The 19435-nt window shown below is 41.8% G+C and overlaps 1 protein-coding gene across 1 annotated transcript in view; it reads right to left on the reverse strand.

Annotated features, from left to right (window-relative positions):
- Nucleotides 1-19435, reverse strand: part of B3GLCT (beta 3-glucosyltransferase) — a 112893-nt gene that overhangs the window by 64336 nt on the left and 29122 nt on the right. Inside the window, exons 4-6 of the mRNA XM_082435346.1 lie at nt 14983-15092; nt 13780-13841; nt 12784-12790 (exon numbers count right to left, since the gene is read on the reverse strand). Coding sequence (XP_082291472.1) covers nt 12784-12790; nt 13780-13841; nt 14983-15092 — 179 coding nt within the window. The remainder of the gene's footprint in view (nt 1-12783; nt 12791-13779; nt 13842-14982; nt 15093-19435) is intronic.

Consider the following 19435-nt stretch of genomic DNA (forward strand, 5'->3'; position numbering starts at 1 on the left):
ATAAGCCTCACTTCTTCATCACATGCAGTATTTTTTTAACTGCCGTGTACAAATATGAAACGTAAAAACAGTAATCAAAGGTTAAATCACACTAACAATATGGCACATCAGAGAGAAAAAGCAAACTCCTAAAGGTTGAATTAGCAGCTCCCCAATGTAATCTGGGCTTTCCTACTGTTGATTCTGAATAATGAAGTAATTTTCATTGTCTTTTCAAAAACTGCTATATGTATATGTGTATATATATATACACACATATATTAGCTATATGCAGTATACACATACATATATATGCCATATATATATACATGTCTATACATATACATGCATATAAAGCTATATGCTTGTACATACATATGGCATATATACATATATACACATACATATATATCACACACATACATATTCATGAGGATTATATAAGAGCAAAAATCGTGTGTGAAGAAAACTAGTAACATTAATATTTGCATAAAACTTTCAAATAATTATGGGAGCACGCTAATATGAACTAGCTAGAAAAGAAACACAGCAAACACTAAAAGAAGTCTTACAAGAAAATAAGTTGCAAATGAGCTATTATATAGCAACTTAAATTATAATAATGAAGACATTATGACAATGGGAATGTCTTTCTGTCAAATGTTAAAACACATAATTCCAACCATGTAAAACAAAATCACAGATGAATAGAGACTGGAAAGGAGCCAGAAAAATGAAAATATTTGGGTCAGAAGGATGAAATTATTACATATATGCTTTAAAATATATTTTAAATAAAAAATTGTTTTGAGCAAAAATAAATACGAAAATGTGGTCACCAATTAAGAACCACCCTTCCGAGTTTTAGGAACTATACAAGTGATGTCAACAAGTATTACACCCAGACAGGTAACCTCTGCAGAAAGGCTGTGAGGGCACTTTCCTGGCAGAGGTGCAGAGGCAGGCCTACAAATACCTTCTGTCATGACAATTTGCAGCAGGCAAAGGTTTAGTCAGCACAAAGGAGGAGTTATATTCTAGACTAAAATAAACTCTCTGGATTACTAGTGGGTTACAATCTTTCCTATCTCCATTACTTTCTGTTTACTAAATCACATGCCTGGATTTTGTATTTGCTTCAGTTGGTGAACACAAAAATGGCAGTCAAGTTTTCTGTACCCCTGTATCTCCAAATAGAAACATTTCAAAAACTAGTATGCTATGTTGATAACTATCTCCAAGTATGTGTGAATACCTTTGTCTCAAAAATATAAAATAGGTCCTCCCCTGATACTCAGAAACCTGGTCTTGATTAACTCTTGATTAAGCCAAAGCTATTCTACTTATAAACTTTTGTCTACTAATCCTCAAAAAGGACCAAGAGCTTTTATTCTTGTTTTATATATATGTGTGCATATATATATATGCATGTATGTTTGTGTGTCTGTGTGTATATATTCTGTGTGTGAATACACACACACAGACCCAGACTTAGATACACACATACTCATATGTATTGGCACCTCTAAGATAAAATAATTTAAAAGGTCACAATAAAATTTTCCATCAAATGATCTTATATCAGTTCTTACCACTCGGGATTGTAATATTTATGTTCTTTATATCTACTGTCTGTTCTATCCACAAGACTTAAACCTCCTTAAAGATGCCACATCACCACCTGACAGCATTTTTAGATGAAAAGAGAGTCTTTTAGTATGTAATTGCAGGGATGAATAAGGAAGAGTTTTCAAACGAAAAATCAAGGAAAAAGTAAGAAAGTGTTCTATCAACAGAGCCCTTTGGAATAAAAGCTAAAAGCTATAACAAAGGCAGTCATGCCTGTCAGCAATCTAAATGATGCCTATTCACCAAACCATGAAACTGTTTCAAACCTAAAAGTTGAAGGTAAAATTCTATCAAAAATGAGATAACACCATAACAGAGGCAAGCATAAAGGGACTAAAAATACAAATAATCAAATATGAGTAAATGACAGAAAAGGAAAAAAGAAAAAGTTGATCACAGTAATTTAAACATCTTACGTTAACACTATTTGTCTTGTTGAACCAAAATCTACCTTTATTTCCATCACTGGCATCTACTGCTATCCTAATAAGCATTTTGAAGTCAGAAAGCCTACTGGACCTTCAGGCAGTACTTCCTTTGAACATTTTTTATCAAGGCATATTCATATTTTAATGCCATTAATAATTATTGAGAAACCAACAAATTCAAAACCAACACTCTACTTCATTACCTGGTTCTCATACATATTCATCATCTTCAATTTGGGAAAAGGGTTTTGATTTCATAGCTGGAGCATTCTAAAAATGCTTTGAGAATGGAGAAAAACCCATTATTCTTGATATGGAGGCAGAAATCATTAAAAATTTATATCTAGAAATAGTATGAATGAAAAAGCCAACATTTGAACATGGATCAAGGCAGATTAATATTTTAAATGTCATAATAACTTTATTAGGCAAATTTGGTTTTGAACCACTTTAGTCTTTCTGCCTCTGTCGGAGAAAGTTCAACTAATTTAACTCCATGATGCTGGCCTCTTCCCTTGTCAACAGACTATTTCCCAATATTTGTTACTTGTCCATACCTGAAGTACATAAGTTTATGGTCTAATTTGGTCTCATTATTCAGACCAAGTACTAAATCAGAAAGCAAAACCCAAGATATTTGTTCAGTATTAGGCAAAGTTCTAAAGGACTGAATCCTGCTTTTAAGACTGATTCCAGTTCAACTGTATTTCCAAATTCCAACTATTACATAGTTCTTAGGCACTGAACTGAGGTTTTAGACCAACAAATAAATCATGACAAAAATTAACATCTGTTTATTGTTATTTCTTCCATAAGAAGTAGGTCTATCTTATCAGGATATAAATATCCTGTTTGGAACATGTATCAGACACATTTACTAGCCTTTAAAAACCCAGGATTCACATGTGGACCAGGAGATTACAGTGATGCCATAATAACAAACATTCCAGGAATCTGAGCCTACGTTAAAATATATTTTTTCCCCAGAAACCTGTCATTTCCTAACAAGAGAAAAATATTACCTCATCATTGATATAATTTCTTTTTATTAAATATTTACTTTGAAATGCATTACTATGTACATTTTTATAGCTCACATAACTCTGTTTTAACTAATCATTCACTCGTTCATGAAAGGCAATAAAGCTTAGCACGTAGGGACCTGATTTCTGGAGCCAAAGTGCTCGCTGCAGCTCTTCTGAGCCCTGCAGCCTCGAGCAAGTTCCCAGACCTGCCTGTGGTCTGTTATCTCTAACATGGGGGTCACAACAGTCCTGGGGATCAAGTGAGTTAATACACGCCAAGCACTTGGCACAAGCTTGCATGTGATGGTTATTAATATTATTATGATTGTACAATATTTGTTGAGCAACTACTATGTGCCAGGCGCTGTTCTAGGAACATAGTAAACAGCTGTGAAGAGACCGGGTAGAGTCTTGGATCTGACCTCTTGGATCTCAAGTTCTAATGAAGGATACAGGCAATAAGCAAATATATCTAGAATATAATGCCAAGGATAAATGGTATTTAAAAAAAAGCCAGGTAAGGTGAGAGAGGGCACGGACCACTGTTTACGAACTGGCGTGGAATTACGTGCACACAGCAGTCGCAGCGATCTGCCGCCTGGCCCCGTGATTAAGGCCCCACCTGTGTGTCAGCAGGCAGATCAGAACTGAGACGCAGGCCTGGCCGCACTGCTCGTTAGTGATGTGAGCCTGGGCAAGTCGCTCAATCCCTCTAAGCCCGTTTCCTCTCTGCAAATGGGGAGAATTACAGAAACCACTTCATAGACTTAGATGAGCTGACGCCTGAAGGCGGCACAGCGTACTGACATGAGCGCGAGGTAAAGTACCGGTGACGGTGAGCGCTCGGTGAACGTCAGCTGTGGTCACTGCTATGGTTTCCGACCCTCCTCCGGGGTCTCTACTGCAGACCCTGGCGCCGCGTATTAGGTGTGTCACTAGTGCCTCCGAGCCCACCTCCCCAAATGTGAACTCATGGTAGTAGCTCACAGAGTAGCTGACCCCTTTGCCAACGTCCTGCGAGACCCAAGATTTACTCTCTCCATCAGTGAGGGCCCTCACAGTCGCCCCGGCAAACTCTTCCTGTTTCTTCAAGGCTCAGTTCAAATGTCATGACAAAGCCTCCGCCGACCTTTCCCGGCAGGGCGGGCGGGCTGCGGCCTGGCCTGGGCTCTCACGGTGGGTGCGCTCGTGTGGCTGCAGGAAGTGACGTGCAGGGCCCCGCCCCCAGCACAAGCCTCCCAGGGGGTGGCACAGGCAGGGCCCCCCTCCACGGTGACTCACCGGGATAGGGTCGCCCTGCAGGGCATCACCCGCCCCAGAGCACTGGCCCTCCTCCAACACGTGCACGCATGCACGGCCACCTCACTTGGTCCCCTGGGCACCGATGTCACCACCAGGAGAGTGAGAGCTAAAGCGACCACTTGGGACTTCCCCGGTGGCACAGTGGTTAAGACTCCGCGCTCCCCATGCAGGGGGCCCGAGTTCGATCCCTGGTCACGGAACTAAGATCCCACATGCATGCCGCAACTAAGAGTTTGCATGCCACAACTAAGGAGCTGGCAAGCCGCAACTATGGAGCCCACCTGCCACAACTAAGACCCCGTACAACCAAGTATAAATAAATAAAGTAAGTAAGTAAATAAATAAATAAACCACTTGTATGGGTCCCTAGCTCCAGACTCAGAGTCCTGCACGGCAACAGCCAGCTGGCCACCCTCCATGAGCTGGGGAGACCCCGAGTCTGGCCTCTGATGTCCTGAGTGGGCCAAGCCCACTCCCACTAGATTCACACCAGGTAGAAATCTCCAGTAAGGGAAGGTGTCCAAATGCTGGGCGCCAAACAGAGACCCACGTTCACATGGTGTGAAGAATTCATTACAGCTGAGGAAGTGCACTCGGTCTCACTGCTCTGTTTTCTCCTGGAGCATCTTGCCCAGGCCCTTGCCTAAGCAAATATTCCACAAAGATTTGGTAAATGGATGCATAAATTCTTACTCAACAGCAACGTAGTAAGAACTCCACTTTAATAAACAACTTAATGTGATTACTTAACACCTACCGATTACAACAAAAAACAAAATTTCACTAAGTAATTAAGCATCCAATTGCTCTCCCCTAAAAAGGAAAGTTTTGTGAAAGCGACTCGACTCTCACGGCTAACGTTTTAATGAAGCACCTCACGTTGTCTCCTTGACAATAAAAAAAAGTCTAAAACTAGAAAACACAAGGCCATTTTCTCAAGCTTCTTCATGCTAATCTATGAAAGGCTTTGCTCCCAGCTTTCCTGGCTTATCGCATGGAAATGAGGTTTTTTAAACTAATGGGCCAAGACCTAACTCTTCTTGAGAAAACAGTGATTTCCAAAACTTTCTGTGAATAAGCAGAAAGAATCATTTATCTGTAAGGTTGTGATTCTGCCAGCTTTTAAATAAAGTTCATACCACAAAAGAAGGCAACAAAATTGGAAGTGTCTGTTCTCTTCAGAAGCTATTTAGCTGTGGGAAAGCAGAGTATGGAGGTTTCTAGGCAGCTAGTCTGGCCCCTTTTGGCCTAAAACAGAAAATGTAATCCAGTATCGCCATAAAATGAAATGTACAGGGGCACCATACCCCCCCCCCCAAAAAGAAAACCTTATAAGCCTAACCCACCTCTGAATTTTCTTTTCTGTATTTGGAGAATGCCTTAAAAATGGGTCCATACGTAGACGTAGAGAATGGACTTGAGGACACAGGAAGGGGGAAGGGTAAGCTGGGACGAAGTGAGAGAGTAGCACTGACATATATACACTACCAAATGTAAGATAGATAGCTAGTGGGAAGCAGCCGCATAGCACAGGGAGATCAGCTCGGTGCTTTGTGTCCACCTAGAGGGGTGGGATAGGGAGGGTGGGAGGGAGACACAAGAGGGAGGGGATATGGGGATATATGTATACATATAGCTGATTCACTTTGTTATACAACAGAAACTAACACACCATTGTAAAGCAGTTATACTCCAATAGAGATGTTAAAAAAAAAAAAAAAGCATCCATAACTTATCCGTGGTTCTGCCCCTCCCTCAGGTCCTGCCTTCATTCTAACTTCAGCCTGTCCCCTCTCTCTGAGTAGTCACTCCTACAGGGACTTATTCCCTGTCTCCCATTCAAAGTGATTCCCCAACCATACATGACCTGTGCCTTGTGCTAAGGTCATACTTCAGAGTCTTCAAAATGTGCATGAGTTTTTATGTCACTAGAACCTAGTTTTAAAAAAACACAATGATGCTTTCTCCTCTCTCCTTTATTGCTTCCAATTTAATCTTATTTTGAAATTCCTTTGGTGAACATTAATGGTTTCTATAATTTTAAGCTAGTGTTGATACATTTCTGAAGGTGCAGTAAAAATTATGTCAATCTAGGATCAGCCTTGGTTACCGGATCCCAGGTCCCAGAAGGGGAAAAAAACTCTCATTTGACAGCCTCTCCATCACAACATAAACTCAAGTTTCTCCAACAGAGTCTTCGCCAGAGACTGAGCTGTCTGTGCCCATTTCATGTAACAAAAAAAAAAAAAAAAAAGAATTTTCACACGGACATTCACCCAAGAAGGAATTTTTTTCAAGTTCAAAAAGCAGAAGTCAAATCGCAATTGACACACAGATGCCATGCACATAATAGGTGTTTAAAACAAAACACGCTCAAGTGCCTGATTAATTCAGAGATTGTCACACAAACTCTCCATATGGGTTTCTGTTAGCCTTACCTCCACCTGGCTTTTGTTCATGCACCTCTTTGAATAGTCAATCTTTATAAGTTCACATTACCCTTCTACCTGTAATGCAGGGAGAAAACACTCCGGAAAAAAGGTAGCACTTCTTCCAAATCTGCATTCTTCTATCTGTAGATGTACATTTAGGAACCCTGTACTGGTCAACCACATTACCAGCTCTAATTTCCATCCATTTTGATCTAAAAAGATCACTATTCCTGCTAAAACATGCTTTCCTCATCCCCCTGAACAAATCCTAGGTCCCCTAGCATCCCAAAAGCAAACCTTCCTGATGATTCATGTCTTCGTCTTCCAGATCTGGTTCCCTGTTCCAAACCAACATCCCTCCAGCTAATTTCCTGTCTCTCCTATCTGATCTGATAAAAGTCTTCCTTCATGTGCTGTTTACATATCGCTCTACTTCCTAAACAGCTTCGTGACCATCGTCTTTCTCAAGGGCCCCATGGACTGTCTAGAGATGTCCTGTTACGTTCAAAAGTACCTAATTAGCTACAGATGTGCAATTAATATTTGTTGAATAGACATTTTAATAGGCTTATTTTGGATTTCTAATTTCTACTTAACGATACAGTCATTTCTATTATGAGATCGTTACCATCTATCTTGTAAGTAATTCAAAGAACTAGAGTATCTTTCCTAATTCCTCTCTAACTCTGCTCCACAGCAATCCAGAATGGTTCTCTGTACATAGGAAGCACTTGGTAAAGTCTGCTAGCTTCCTGACTAGAAGAACTATATCATTATAGACTTCAAAACCATTACGAACTGCATTATAAGCATCAAACCTGGAAATGGGAGTGACAACTCACAATGACCCAGATGGTTTCAGAAAACAAGGGAAACAGCTTCACCACTCTGGTAACAGCTCCGAGTACAGTGTTATGTTTCAGATAGAAAGTTCGCTTAGGCTCCTCTTTCTATACTCACACGTGAAGAATGAAAAACATTTGTGTTTTCAATAAGACCACATTTTAGCACCTTGAGGCAAAACAGGCGTAGGCAATGACTTGCCAAAGCAAAAGAGAACAGCTAGAAGCAGATGCCTAAGTGCAGAAACCATTAAATTTTTGCACCTTAATTTTTGGCAGATTTCGTAGTCAAGTGCAACCCGACAGGAGTAATGAATAAATAAACAGCAGTGCTAGACAGCTGGTGGTGTGGAAGAGATATTTTGGACTATCAGATAAATATTCAGATGATAAAACTTATGGCTGATCCCTCCCTCACTAAGCAACTGTGGTGAATGCTCGTGGTGGGCAAATCGGTGGAGAAAACCAAACCTGCAACCTGAAGACTTCATGATTCAGGTCGCAGGTGACATCCTGTCCCATTAGAGGCACAGTGCGTACCCGGCAAACCATGGGGCTGACCCCTCAGAGAAGCCAGCCGGCTCCTGCCACAGCGCTGGGGATGCCCTGACACCTCTGCCCCGGATTTGGCCGTCCTCGTCTTCCCCAGCTGATGACGAGGCTGTCGATTCTTTTTCAAGAATACGTCAGTTTCTTAAAACAAGTTCCAGTCACGTTTGCAACTAGGGAGCCATTACCTTCCTCTCCAAGTGACTTTGCTGCCCTATAGTTTGTGCATCTCAGCACTTAATTCTCTGCAGTTAATCTTCTTTCTCTGTTTTCATGTAGTTCTAGGTCAGCGTAGCTCATCATGGCCCCAGGTATTGTCTACAGACCCGGTGTGAGCTTTTGACAATCTGTGGATCTCCAAGATGCTATTCATGGAATAAATTCAACTTTAAATCACATACGTAACATAAAGAACTCTACAAAGAGAAAAAAAGGAACCAGTATCATGTACAGTTGCAGACTGTAAAATCTTTCCAGCCATTTCAACTACCAAAAGACTTGTTAACCCAAATACGAAATTACCTAAGTCGTAACAGTACACCCTGGATCTTGTGAGCAAATTAAATCCAAGTGCTAAAACGAAGTTCTGTCATAACTACTTCAGTACTCATAGCTGGCTTCCATGCTAGGAAAGAATTTCAGAATAAGAAAAACAGACTATCTGATAATTAAAGGGAGGTTTCCAATTGCTTTAGTCTAGACTCCATTTATTATCACGGAGATTAGATGCTGTGGGAGAGGGGTTTGCTTGATGATACTGCTTAATTAGGTGTCTTTAATTGTAAAACCAATATTGCCACCTAGTGGCAATCTAAGTCACCAGCTAAACAGGTGGTCTAAATGGCAAACTGTAAATGCAAAGGACAATACAAATTAAGTAGAAGCATACTGAAACTAAACAGAAGCACAGAATAAACTGCTAGAAAAGTTCAACGCTTTAGAGAAATAGAACTGTTTTCTAAGTTTTGAGAGTTGAGAATCATGCATCCATGAAAACACAGTTGCTAATATTGCGTGTGTACAACTTCAAGGCTATATCCTTAAAAGGAAGCTGCCTGTCCTCCACACAGCAGCATGCAGCCGTGAGGGTGGTGAGCCCGCTTCAACAACGTAGATGAAGACCAGGCTCCTCAGCTTACGGCAAAGTAACGAGACAGAAGGAAACCAGGCCAGAGCTGCCTCCCCCTGCCTCCCCCAAGATGGACTGTTTGCGGGGGAAGTCAATCACCACCTTCCTTAGTCATTGTTTGTTTTTTTAATTTTAAAAATACTTTATTGCTAAAAAAAAATGCCAAATCAATTACAATAGTAACATCAAAAAATCATTGATCACAGATCACCATAAGAAATACAATAATAATTTTAAAAAGTTGAAATATTTCAAGAATTACCAACATGTGACACAGAGACAGGAAGTGAACAAATGCTGTTGGAAAATTGATGCCGGTAGACTTGCTCCATGCAAGGTTGCCGCAAACCTTCAATTTGTTAAAAAAAAAAAAAAAAAAGCAGTATCTGTAAAGCACGATAAAATGAAGTATGCCTGTAATGTCTTCCATCAGGGGCTATTTTCTTAGGAAACTAATGACCTACAGAGGGAGGAATTGGGAGGACTTACCAGGAAGAGGTTGCATCTTTAAAGAGAGCCTTTGCACGGCATTTCCAGTGTATCCAGACAATGATTCTAAGCCCTTTACACTCATGAACTCACTTAATCCTCCCAACAACTCTACTCAGTAGAGACTATTATTACTATTACGTGTTTTCACGTAATAATTTGGGCAGTACTCAGTAATAATAGTTTGGGAAGCTGACCCTCACGGTGGTTAAGTAATTTGCCCTGACCCAGCTAGTGACGGGGCTCAATTCCAACCCAGACCCTCTGACTTCATAGCCCATTCTCGGAATCACTACTCTTTTCTGAGCACGTGGGAAAGTCACCTTCCTGTGCACGTGGATGTGCTCCTTCAGGAAGGAGAGTTGTGTGGACCAGACCAGATTTGTAACAGGAAGAGACTGGGGCTAGTTTGAGCAGAAAAGGAACTTCTTAAAAGAATCTGAAACAAAGTATTTTTCAAATGCATCACATACAGAAAATGGCTGGAAAAGGGAGTGACTCTTGTAATATTAAAGAAATGGAAAGACAAAGTATTTTTAGGAATTGTAGAATCTTCAATAAGGGGCAGCTATTAGATGATATTAAAGAATTGTTTTTAATTTTCTTAAGAGGGGCAAGGGAATCATGGACTTAGAGAATGTGCTTCCTCTTAGGGGACACGTGCTGAAGTATTTAGATGTGAAGGGTCATGATGTGGGCAACTTAGGTTCAGATGGTTCAACAAATCTGTTTATGTGTGTGGAGAGGGTTCGTGCACACAAAGATGGAAAATGTTGAAACATTGTTGACTCTGAAGAAAGATACATGGTTTTTGATGTATTCTTTCAATTTCCTCCTAATTGGAAATGTTTCAAAATTAGAATTTGGAGGAGAAACTTACACTGTGTGAATGGATCAACACTCCCAGTCCTAACGCAGAAGCCAGCGGGGGAGGGGGGGTGGGGGGGGTGATAGGAGTTCTGTCACAGCCAGTGCAGCTTGGCTTCTGCCACCAACCCCACCAGCACTGGTCACCTGTCATGGCCACTAGCACCCCCGTCATTTCAGGCCCGAGAACCCGCATTTATCACAGCCACATCCCAGAGAGCATTACTCCTGGACCATTCCCAGTCCCAGTACAGACTCGGGGGCAAGTGTGCCTGATGGTTTTCTGCTCCCCGGATACAGGGGAAGCCAAGAAAGGAGTTATGAGCCATTTCCGCTTCTGTGATGGGGGACAGAGCCTGCCCCTGCTTCCCCTTAGTCATTGCTATACTGTGTGTGTGAGAGCAGTCAGTGAGCTTTCTGCTGCTTTCCCATACTGTCATTCACTTAATCATGAGATCATACTTTCCAAGCATCAACTCATGCTCAGTGTTTTAGTCTACTCTTCTCCCTAAACTCTGTGGCTTCCCTGGGAGAAGTAAAATAGTAGTTATATTTAATATGAGAGGGGTTGGCCCTTATCAATTTAAAAATTAACAAAAAAAATTTTTAATAGATAAAATAATTTACTTAAAATAATGTTTAGTTTGCATTTGTTCAATTTATCCTGGATTCATTTCAACTGTCCGATGTTGAATACCCACTATGCTGAAGGTGCTATGGAGGGATCAAAAACAGAACAAGCCACAGCACTTGCCTTCAAAGAACCTGTGACTTCATACAGGGTATGTGTGTGTTTGTGTGTGTGTACACAAAAGTGTTCATAGCAGCACTATTTACAATAGCCAAGATATGGATGCAACCTAAGTGTCCATCAACAGATGAATGGATTAGAAGACGTGGTACATATATACAATGGAATACTACTCAAAAGAATGAAATATTGCCATTTGCAGCGACATGGATGGACCTAGAATTTATCATACTAAGTGAAGTCAAACAGAGAAAGACAAATATCATATGCTATCACTTGTATGTGGAATGTAAAAAAAATGATACACACAAACTTATTTACAAAACAGAAACAGATTCACAGACACAGAAAACAAACTTATGATTACCAAAGCAGAAAGGAGAAGGGAGGGATAAATCAGGAGTTTGGGATTAACATATACACACTAGTATATATAAAATAGATAAACAACAAAGACCTACTTTTGTATAATAAGCGAAAATGGAAAAGAATCTGAGAAAGAGTATATATATACACACACACACACACACACACATATAAAACTGAATCACTTTGCTGTACACCTGAAACTAACACAACATTGTAAATTAACTATACTCCAATTAAAAAAAAAAAAGTGACCATACTATAAGAGAAATAAAAGGAAACTTCTATTACAACAGAAAAGAGAGTAAGGAAAAATTAGATAATGAATTTCAGGGACTCAGTTTAATGAACATTCACTGAGGACCAGGTTCAGTACATGGAAAGCTCTGTGCTTGGTTCTGAGGCATCAAAAACTAGTAAGACACACTCTCTGCTCTCGAAATTTATAAAAGAGACAGAGATGTAACAAATAAAAATAGTACAAAGTGAAAAGTATACAATAAAAGTGGAACCAAGGAGGAAGTGATTTGTCCCTGCAGGTCAAGACGCTGCACAGAAAGGCTTCACTGGGACCCAGGAGCTTGTCAAAATGAAGGTCATCCTGTGCAAGGGAACAGAGGCTTGGCATCTCAAATGACCCCAGGAACCACGAGGAGTTCGAAACTATTAGCAAAAAAATGCAAGGGGATGAGTGGTGGGAAATGAAGCTGGTATCAGAGACGCGGACTCTAGTTTACAAGCTCTGGTGAGACCGTCTTGGCAAAAGCTTAAGGGGGTTCCCATGGCTCCACTGGATCCACACCCTATCAGCTGCAGCCACCTGGCCTCCACCACTAAACATGACGACCAAGCGCAGCTTAGATGGGACCCTGTAACCATCCTCCCCAGAGTCTACTGCCAGTTTTAAGTACCCAGTGGTCCTGCATCCCAGGCCCGATCCTCTAAAGAGCCCCAGGCCTCCCGAAGAAGCGGGCATTCCCAGCCGCTAGCGGCACCTTCCGCCTACAGGGCAGAAAAGAAGGAGGAACATTTTATAATCTATATTGCTTCCCACCAAAAGGTACCCCATGCCTTTTCCCCACTGTGAACCAAGTCCTGGGAGCACTGTCCTGCCCCTGGTTCCCTGGAAGCTACTCTTCCCAGAAGAGGGAAGGGGGAAAGGCAGGTAGGGAGCCAGTGATGTGCACCCATTTGCACAAAAAAGGCCAAAAAAAAAAAACCCACACAATTAAAAAACAACAAAAAAGGAGCTGACAAATAGTAGAGGAAGTACTGGGGGTATACTCAATCAACTGGCCTTGGCTGGCAAAGTATGTAGTCACCCACATTAACAGCAAGGTCTGTCAGTATGAATTAAATGGGGAAGATAAATAATCTGAAACACATGTGAGGGCTTCCCTGGTGGCGCAGTGGTTGAGAATCCACCTGCCAATGCAGGGGACACGGGTTCGAGCCCTGGTCCGGGAAGATCCCACATGCCACAGAGCAACTAAGCCCATGCACCACAACTACTGAGCCTGCGCTCTAGAGCCCATGAGCCACAACTACTGAGCCCTTGTGCCACAACTACTGAAGCCCATGCACCTGGAGCCTGTGCGCCACAACAAGAGAAGCCACCGCAATGAGAAGCCCACGCACCGCAACGAAGAGTAGCCCCCGCTCGCCACAACTAGAGAAAGCCTGTGCACAGCAACAAAGACCCAACGCAACCAAAAAATAAATAAATTTATTTTAAAAATAAATAAATAAAACACACATGAATCTGCCTCTACAAAAGGGAAGGTATTTCTGAGAACAAGGTACAGAGATATATGTGCCCTTAATTCATATATGAATTCAAACGATACACAACTCTGTCCTGACATCATCACTGATTCACAGTTTTGGGTAACAGCCAAGGCCCAACTGAGCTAAATTCCATGGATGCTCACCTGGACCCCACTGAGGGACTATGTGGGCCCCTGCTCCCCAACCCCAGCAGAGGCCTCTACCAGAGCCCACGGAGGAATCCCAGCCTGTCAGGGTTGCTGCAGGACTTCCTCTCTGATGGAATCTGAAAAGGTTTAGTAGAAGAAAATCTCCAAAGTTGGGTTTCCAGACAAAGGGGAACTTTAAACTCATCAAGCTGCTCCTATCCCCAAGTATCCAAAAAAAAAAAAAAAAAAAAAAAAACCAACCACCTGTCTAGAGGCTGCAACACTTTCCTCTCCCTTGAGAAGGTATGACGCTCCAAGTAGAGGAGCCAAGGGTCTGTCCTTGCGGGGACGTGGGGAGGGGGGATGAATTTCATACGTAAAGCATTTAAAGATTAAGCACAGTAAGCCTTTCTGTCAGCAGTGCCTTTAACCTTGGATACCATTACAGTTGTTCATTTTTCCATTGATATTTCCAACCCTTTATTTCCCAGCTCCCACCAACAGAAAGAAGCTGTCTGTCAAACACACACGTCTCTTGTCAGAGAGCTCTTGATGGCTTTTACCTCCAGACAGCACTTCTGTCTTGAAGGCCACAGCCATATAGTGGAGCGGGCTGGGGGGAATTTCTTTGCTTGGCTAAAGAAGAAAGCTCCTATATGGCAGCACAAGAAGGTAGATCTTCCTTTGCCCCAAACCTCCAGCATCATTCAGAACAGATTTAAACTCGGTTCACGCCTATTTTAAACGTCATTAAAGTGTACCTGGACGTGTCAATCTTTCTCTCCATAATCCTTCTTGGATATTACATTATAAATCAAATCAAAAGTTCAATTAATAAGATCCAATTAAAAAACGGATTAAGAAACTCACAGAAGAAGCACCGCACTAAGGTTAATGAAAGTGTTATTTCAACATAAAAATTGCCTTAGAACTTGTTACCAAAATTTTGAACATTAATTATCTTTGCTATTTTAAGCTCTGCCTTTAAAAAGTTATTTCTTCCACTTTTTTCTATCATACTTTATGATGAAACCATGATAGTCCTATACATTTATATAATTCTCTTAAAATATATATATAATAATTTAGAATACAATGCTTTGAGCATTAGAAATTAACTAGAGCATTTTAAACAGTATAGTCCATATTAAGCCCGCAAAATGAAAAAGAGGTATTTTATCTCAATAAAATTGATCACCTATGGACCAAGAGCTTTGGAAAACATACATGAATCCAGAAATAAGTAATTATCTGACACTCCAAGTCATCTCCACATACCTGTGTAAGATCTGCAGCTTGCTTTAAGATGCTTTGTTTTAACTGTTCTGCTTTCTTTGCATGAAAAGAATTACTTTGACTCTGGATGACAAATGCAATTCCTTTTAAATCTAGAACAACAATAACAAAAAGTTTTCAGGTATTTTTTTAACAACGACTGAAATAAACTTGAAAACAAGTCAAAAAAAACAACCACAAGGCAAGCCTTCAGGCAATAAACTCTTAGGAAAAAAAATCAATTTATATGTAATTCTAATAACAAAATCTCCCTTTTTAAACTGATCTCTGCAACTTCCTTCCTAGAAGTTAGCAAGTAAATAAGCTCGCTGTACTAGACCAAGTCCGTGGTAGCAAACTGTGTTTGCTCCTGCATCTGTCAGAAAGTAAGCAAATGTTAATGTGGGAAAGAACACTCACTTCCCTAGTCACTGAAAATCCAATGTTTGCAAGAAGCCTTTTAACAATTCACACATAATCCTACAGTGTGTCTACCTGTTAGGGGCTGCATTGTGTCCCCCAAACTTCATGTGCTGAAGTCCTCACCCCCAGTACCTCACAACGTGACCTTATTTGGAATTGGGTCTTTACAGAGGTGATCAAGTTAAAGCGAGGTTATTAGTATAGGTCCTAATCCGATATACAATACTTGGCATCTTTATAAAAAGAGGAAATCTGGGCAAGAGACACACAGAGGGAAGATGCTGTGAAGACACAGGGAGAGGACGGCCACCTGCAAGCCAAGGAAGGGGGCCTCAGGGGAAACCACCCCAGCCTCCAGAACCGGGAGACAAACTTCTGTTGAAGCCACACGGTTTGTGGCACTTTGTTTCAGCAGCCCTAGCAAGCTAACACTCTACCTCAAGCATCTTCTGGACAGCCCTTCAAGGTGACACTCAGCAATGACCTCACAAGGCACCTGGCCAGGATGCAGTGTTATCTCCAGGAAAACAGCCACGATTCCACACAGCAGGGCTGTGGCAGGAAGGGCTGCATAAAAGCCTGACAGCAACACTGGCCATATTTGCCGCCAGCTAAGACTGGCTTCAGGGCAGCCGGTGTCTTGACAGGGTCCAGACCAGGGGAGACCACAGAGGTCTCGCCGCAGAGGGGGCTTCTCAGGCCCCGCACCAGGGAAGCACATCAGGCCTGCCCAGGTTCTGAGCTCGTGATAAAGAAAAGAAACTGCCGTTGTGTCAGAACCCTGCCACCAGACAGGGGTGTTGGCCGAAGGCAGATGTCACATAAACTTTTAGCCTCCAAGCAACATGGATGGACCTGGAGATGATCATACTAAGTGAAGTAAGTCAGACAGAGAAAGACAAATATATGATATCACTTATATGTGGAATCTAATAAAACAAAATACAACTGAACTTATTTACAAAACGGAAATAGATGCAGACTTAGAGAATGAACCCCTGGTTACCGGGGGGCGGAGGGTCGGGGGGAGGGATAGACTAGGAGTTTGGGGTTGACATGTACATGCTGCTATATTTAAAATGGATACCCAACAAGGAGTACTGTACAGCACAGGGAACTCTGTTGGGAAACAGAGAAAAGAATTTTCTCTGTAAACGGGAAAAGAATTTGAAAAAGAATAGATATATGTATACGTATAACTAAGTCACTTTGCTGTACACCTGAAACTAACACAACACTGTTAATCAACTATACTCCAATATAAAATAAAATTTTTTTTAAAAATTAAAATTTTAAAAACTGTAGCCTCCAGCAGGCTGACAGTAAATGAATGTGAGGACCCTCCGCCCACCAGGAGCTTTTCACTTTAACCCCTCGACTCAGGGACGCTAACTTGGTTTTAATTTATTCCATTATATTTTATCATTCTCATGTTCAGTTCTATAGTTCCATTCGTTTATTCACTCAAATATTCATACAACAAATAGCTCCACAGTGAGCAGTCCAGATCCTAAAAATAATCCAAAATGCTCTCTGGTTAAAACTCAACAAAAAATTTAAAAGGAAATGCTGAAGGACCTGCTGAATATGACCTCATTCTTTCTTTGTAGGACTTTATATAAATATGAACCTTCCACATACTAATCTCTGTTTTTTTTTTTTTTTTAAAGAAATTCACGTTCTTTTATTTATTTATTTATTTATGACTGTGTTGAGTCTTCGTTTCTGTGCGAGGGCTTTCTCTAGTTGCGGCAAGTGGGGACCACTCTTCATCGCGGTGCGCGGGCCTCTCACTGTCGCGGCCTCTCTTGTTGTGGAGCACAGGCTCCAGACGCGCAGGCTCAGTAATTGTGGCTCACAGGCCCAGTTGCTCCGTGGCATGTGGGATCTTCCCAGACCAGGGCTCGAACCCGTGTCCCCTGCATTGGCAGGCAGATTCTCAACCACTGCGCCACCAGGGAAGCCCCTAATCTCTGTTTTAAATCAGCTTCTTGGCTCTATAAATCAGGCACACAGAAAAGGCTCAAACGGGTATCTTCTACTTCAACTGAAATGTAACCTTCGATCCACTACATCTGAAACATTAACGTAACTGACTTACCGAAATGAAAAAGATTTATTTCTTTAAGACTGTAGTCATTAAGCCTGAGAATAATTTTTGCAAAGTTTAATAAAGTTGAAGATGCACATGTGCAATGACCCAGAAACTCCACCCTTATTAGTCATCCTTGACAAACTCTCAGTGCGTGTACAAGGGTATGTAACAAGAGTGCTCACAGCAGCACTGTGTAAAAAGAAAAACTCAGAAGCAAACCAGATACCCACTAACAGGATACACAAATTGGACTACTACACAGCAATAAAGATCAACTGACACTTCATGGATCAAGCCAGATGGACACTGGAGATGAACCCTACAGACAGAACGCTGAAAACGCAAGGCACGAGGGAATAACCACACAGTATAAATCAATGCTTTACAAAAATATAAACACAAATATATAAAAAATGGATATGTACCATATATATGCATGTATACATATCAAATATGATGGGAAAGTATAAAAGACCACAGGAGAATGATGAACACCAAATCAAGATAATGGTTTAAATGCTACAGCTGTGTTAGGAATATTTTATTTCTTAATCTGAGTGGTAGATACACAATGTTACTCTTTGTAGCTTCCTGTATGTTCAAAATAATTCATAATACATTTTTTTAAAAGAGCAGCTCCGACTTCCCTGGTGGCGCAGTGGTTAAGAATCCTCCTGCCAATGCAGGGGACACAGGTTCGAGCCCTGGTCCGGGAAGATCCTACATGCCGCGGAGCAACTAAGCCCGTGCGCCGCAACTACTGAGCCTGCGCTCTAAAGCCCGCGAGCCACAACTACTGAGCCCGTGTGCCACAACTACTCAAGCCTGTGCACCTAGAGCCCGTGCACCGCAGCGAAGAGTAGCCCCGCCTCGCCACAACTAGAGAAAGCCCGCACGCAGCCATGAAGACCCAACGCAGCCAAAAAAATAAATTAAATAAATAAATAAATATTTTTTTTAAGTTAAAAAAAAAAAAAGAGCAGCTCCATCTGTCAAAAGGTTAACCCTGCAGGAATCAAATCCTACCACCTCCTCTACCAGGTCAGCAAAGTTCCCACTGTTGGCACAGAAGCAGCTCTTTGGTGTGGGGACGAGGCTTGGGGAGAAGAAAAAACGTGAATTCTTCCCCTTTTCCTATCTGGGTCCTGTGCTGTTTCCTCTGCTCCTGAGAGATCATCCCCTTCCTTTATCACGTGCTTGGATCTCGCATGCTGTGTGCACTCATTCAGCAAACATCTCCAAGCCTCTCCTAAGCACGAGGATCCAGGATACACAAAGGAGCAAGCGTGACCCCAGCACGGGAGTCTAGCTCAGAAGACGCCATCACAGCACAAGGCCGTGGGTGTCACTGCAGAGCCAAGTGGGGACCCTGGGGGCACAGAGGAGGAGAGCCAGTGCAGGGAGAGCTTCTAGGGAGGGGTGTTTCCTGAGTTTCCTCTAAAACGCAGCAGTGGGACTTCCCTGGTGGTCCAGTGGTTAAGACTCCGCACTTCCACTGCAGGGGGCACGGGTTCAATCCCTAGTCGGGGAACTAAGATCCCACATGCGCACAGTGCGACCAAAAAAATATTAAAATTAAAAATTAAAATAAAAAAATAAAAATGAAATAAACATTTAAAAAGTAAAAAAAAATAAAACAGTTTCCTACAGACTCAGGCACAGAAGGTAGCAGATCAGTGGAAGAAAGAAGAGAGTTATCACAGAGCCCACAGTCTACCTTATCTTGGGAGCAGCCCTGAGAGGTGACCAGGGAGTTTATTGGGCATTTCTGAGAAAAGGATGAAGGGAACAGTCAGTGATCAAGTTAGAGAGGAAGGCTGCGTTAGCCAGATCAGGTCAGGAAGGATTTACGTGCCACGCAAAGAGGCCAGGTCTATAGATGAACAGCTTTCAAACTGCGGAAGGGCCCCAGAGCGCTCTGGGACCCCAGAGAGCAGG

This window comes from Balaenoptera physalus, assembly GCF_965194825.1.
Source record: "Balaenoptera physalus genome assembly, chromosome: 18".
Classification (NCBI taxonomy): Eukaryota; Metazoa; Chordata; class Mammalia; order Artiodactyla; family Balaenopteridae; genus Balaenoptera; species Balaenoptera physalus.